The 4,218-nt window shown below is 34.5% G+C and overlaps 1 protein-coding gene across 1 annotated transcript; it reads right to left on the bottom strand.

Annotated features, from left to right (window-relative positions):
* Positions 1 to 394: 394 nt before the first annotated feature.
* Positions 395 to 3,520, bottom strand: LOC114267101 (uncharacterized). Its single transcript, XM_082897704.1, has 6 exons — positions 2,734 to 3,520; positions 2,429 to 2,650; positions 2,139 to 2,231; positions 1,942 to 2,046; positions 1,489 to 1,802; positions 395 to 980 (listed from the first exon to the last, which is right to left on the bottom strand). Exons 1-6 carry the CDS (start codon positions 2,923 to 2,925, stop codon positions 977 to 979), a joined length of 930 nt encoding a protein of 309 aa, XP_082753830.1. The 5' UTR covers positions 2,926 to 3,520; the 3' UTR covers positions 395 to 976.
* Positions 3,521 to 4,218: the final 698 nt, after the last annotated feature.

The raw sequence follows: 4,218 nt of genomic DNA, 5'->3' as shown, positions 1-4,218 counted from the left end.
TTGAATTTGTCAAAATTGATCCTATTGCGACTAAGAATTTGGTCGCTAAAAGTCTACTTTCTGCGACCATCTATTTTGGTCGCTGAAAGATAACCATTTGCGACGAAAATATTGGTCGCAGAAAGTAGACTTTTAGCTACCAGAATAATTCTAGTCGCGGAAAGTGAGCATTGGCGACGAAGGTTTTGGTCGCTGAAAGTGGAGTTTTGGCGACCAGAATAATTCTGGTCGCAGAAAATGATCATTGGCGACGAAATTTTTGGTCGCTAAAAGTGGGATTTTGGCGACCAGGATCTTGTTGGTCACAGAAAGTGACCATTGGCGACGAAAGTTTTGGTCGCGAAAAGTGGGATTTTGGCGACCAGGATCTTGTTGGTCACAGAAAGGGTGTGTTTAGCAATTCCTAGAGGCTTTTTGCGACTAAAAACATATTGGTCGCAAAAAAACATTTAATTTCAAAATTGATTCTTTTAAATATAATGCTAAATTTTTTGTAATACCTATAATACATTTGCAATTAATACATAATTCATGCCCATCCAATCAATTTTAATATACCAATCCAATCTAAAAAAAAAAAAAAACCATCAATTATAAAGTCAAAATAATAATTAATATATTTACAACCACCTGTCAATATCAACATATTACATGCCCAAAATAACCATCCATCCTTATAATAAATTCACCACATCAAAAATCAAAAAAACCATCAATTATAAAGTCAAAATAGTAATTAATATATTTACAACCACCTGTCAATATCAACACATTACACGTCCAAAATAACCATCCATCCTTACAATAAATTCACCACATCAAAAAATATTTAACAAAACATCAAAGATTTCAAATGCATGTCATATTTGTCCGATGCGAAGTATCTCAAAAACTCCACATATATATATGCACAACTTAGAATTAATGCATCGGCAAACTCAGATCCATAAACATGCATGACTACGCCTCTAGCTAGCTACCTGCAATAAAAAAATAAAAAAAATTGAAGAAAGCGTTGTTAATAATAATATATTTGTTTACATTTCTAAATAAAAAATAAAAAAAAAACCACAACACCACCACATTATTACCATCCTTACAGTTCGTGTATTATCTCCTCCATCACTAGTTCAATCCCTAACTATGTAAATAGAATTATTATCCATGTATAGATTGTAAATAGAATATTCTGTTAACAAGACAGTCATAGAAATGTAACTATGTAACTATGTACCTAAATCCAATAATTTAATACCAAGTCATGTACTGAAAATAAGGCACCTCAACCTATGTCCCTCAACCATCCAACTATGTACCTAAATCCGAATGAAATTAACCTATGAAACCAATCAAATCAATATTAGACCATCATATGAATGGATGCCAACACGACAGTCATAGATCAACTGTCAAAATCAGATCTATGAGCTGATAAATTGAAACAAATCCCAGAAGTATTCACAAACCATCAAAAGCAATAGTACTTACTCATCAAAAGAGTCGTATCCACTACCATTGCCCTGCATTTGTCTCATAAAGTGTTCAAACTGCTCAAAGCGTCCTTCATATGATTGAATTATCCCTTTCAGTGATGCTACCTCTTCTTTAAGGCCCTTAACCTCTTCATCACGTGCTTGTGATGACCTAGTTGTAGACTTGAATGCAGAAGACGGCTTTGGACCAACCCCGAAACCTCTCAAATACCCTGAACGCTTCCCAAGGACTTGAACAGTAATTTCCTCCTGTGTTAGCGGAGTTGCTCCAGGCTGTGAAGATTCCTCACGAAGTTGGTCCATCTTTTCCTGTTTGTGTTAAAAAAAGAAAAGAAAAGAAAAGAAAAAAAAAAAAAAAGGATCAACAGTTATCCTATTTTACAAGTACACTAACTAGTTAAGCATTATATAGGACTATGAATAACAAATATAATGAAGGTATACTTACATATAACTCCGCACAAACTGGTTCAATCCAATCTTTTTTTTTCTTACTCCAATGTGAGGTCTTGAAAAAATCTACAATGTGAGGCTCCTTTCCAGTTTCAATTCCCTACATGAAACATATAAAATGCAAGCTTAGTAATATTGTTAATAAAAAAATTGCAGCATTAACTATAAGTTTTAAAACAAAAAATATGTTACCTCAATTGAGATTGCTGCTGAAAATGACCTTGAACCCATGGTGTGATTATAGGGTAACTTTTTCCTGTTGGCTATATTTCTTGTTGACCGTTTCTACAATGCAATAGAAATATTAACTTAAAAATCAATATCCAAGCATGGTTCCTATATCTTTCCCTCCATCTCTGCAATTTCCTTACTCTGTCTCATATATAATTGTATATTATTTGAATTTCAAAGAAACTTGGGACCTTTGAGTTATTCATTGTAGTGCAATTAAAAGAAACATCCATGACTGTTAAGTTAATTACCTTGTGTGTGTCACCAAGAAACACTTCATCAATCATGTATCTCCAATCTTCTTCGCTCACCCCAGCAAATGGTTTACTATAAGGATCTGTACCTTCTTTCACCAACTCTTTGTAATGTTCATGCATATGATATCGCCAACCTTTAAACAAATGTGTGGCCTTTGTGTCAATGATTTCTTGTGGAAGTGGACTCTCATCATATCCTTCAATCTCAAACTTATCCTGTCCCAATTAAACATAAAATGAAAATTAAACATCTTATATATTAATTACTTCAATCTCAACAACTATAAAAATTAAATTACCCGCAAGGATTGTACAATAGCTGCTCGAATGACTGGTGGAACGTCCTCCCAATTTTTTGTTCCTTGCAATGGGGCTTGCAATCGAATTTGTGCCCCCAATTCGTTAGCGGCCTTGGTGGCATTAAGCCCCACAAATGTCCTCCTCTCAATAGAAACTCCAACAAAAAGCTTCTTCCCACCATGTTGGCTCATGAGTCTACTACTGTTCTTACCCCTAGTTGGACCTCGTACTCGCTTTGCAGATGGACCTATATTATAAACACAAAATGAAACACTATTATAGGCTGCTGCTAAATAAACTTCTGTTGCTGTATATACAGAGCAGATTTTAAGAACTCTCTTTAAATAGCATATGTGAATGAAGATTACTATGTGTCATATAATGTTCATAGGTTGCTGCTGCTGCTGCTATATAGGTTGCTGTAGATTTTAAGAACTCTCAAGTTTAAAGCATCATGGAATGTATATGCCTTTATTCAAGCTTGCTATTATGTCATGTTCATGATTATAAGATTACTATGTCTAAGATAAGATGACTGAACATGCCTGTAATCCTGACTATATCAGCCTCGACTGCATAGAATGGTAAAATTATTTCAACATTAGGAACATGTAGATGCTCTGTTCTATTGGCTAATTTTTCTGGCCTAACTGCAGCAAGATTTAGCTTCTTAACTTCTTTAACTAACTGCAGCAACCTCCAGGAACTGGACATAGGCCTTAACAGGTTCAAAGGTGAATTACCAACTTTGATTGCTAATTTTTCAACTACTCTTCAACAGCTGATTGCAGGAGCAAACCAGATATCAGAGGGAAGGAGGGAGAGGTTTTGATCGTAATGATATTAGATCGTAACCAATATCGCTTTGAGCATTACCAAAGACCACTTCAATTGTAACCAACAATACCACTTTATAGAGGGCAGAGGGAAGGAGGGAGAGGTTTTGCTCATTGGCAACTGCTCAAATTCTGGTAATATGTTTATTTGTTTGATTGAATCAAATACTTATTTTTCTCTATATATTTCTTCTCTTAAGCTTTACAAGATAAGGGTAGGAAAAACAGTAATTCTAAGAATCCAAAAAAATAAACTAAAAAAAAATGTCTAGAATTTGTAGAATTTGTAATCAAAGATTAAGATTTATTTATACTGTGCTCCCACAATAATAACTTTAAATATAGACATTTGTTTTACAAGTATAAAATACTATTCTTGCATATGACTGTTTATCTTAAGATTACCCCTAAGAAAAATATTCTAACTCTCCTATTAATTTGAAAAACTTGTCAAGGATTAATTGCGTGAAAAATACTATTTCCAGATATGACCATTTATACCACCGGAGTGGTGGTGGAGTGGAAGGTGTTGGCCTTTTACACCAGTGAGTAAGACTCGATTTCTAATGGCATAACTAGCGTTTTTCATTTATGGTTGAAACTGATCGTGTTGTGCTCCGTGCGTGACTCTACCTTCTGAGTTGGAGG

The sequence above is a fragment of the Camellia sinensis genome, chromosome 12 (genome assembly GCF_055761805.1).
Source record: "Camellia sinensis isolate YWXY chromosome 12, ASM5576180v1, whole genome shotgun sequence".
NCBI lineage: Eukaryota > Viridiplantae > Streptophyta > Magnoliopsida > Ericales > Theaceae > Camellia > Camellia sinensis.
The sequence above is the reverse complement of the archived record's forward strand: the minus strand, read 5'-3'. Positions and strand labels throughout refer to the sequence as shown.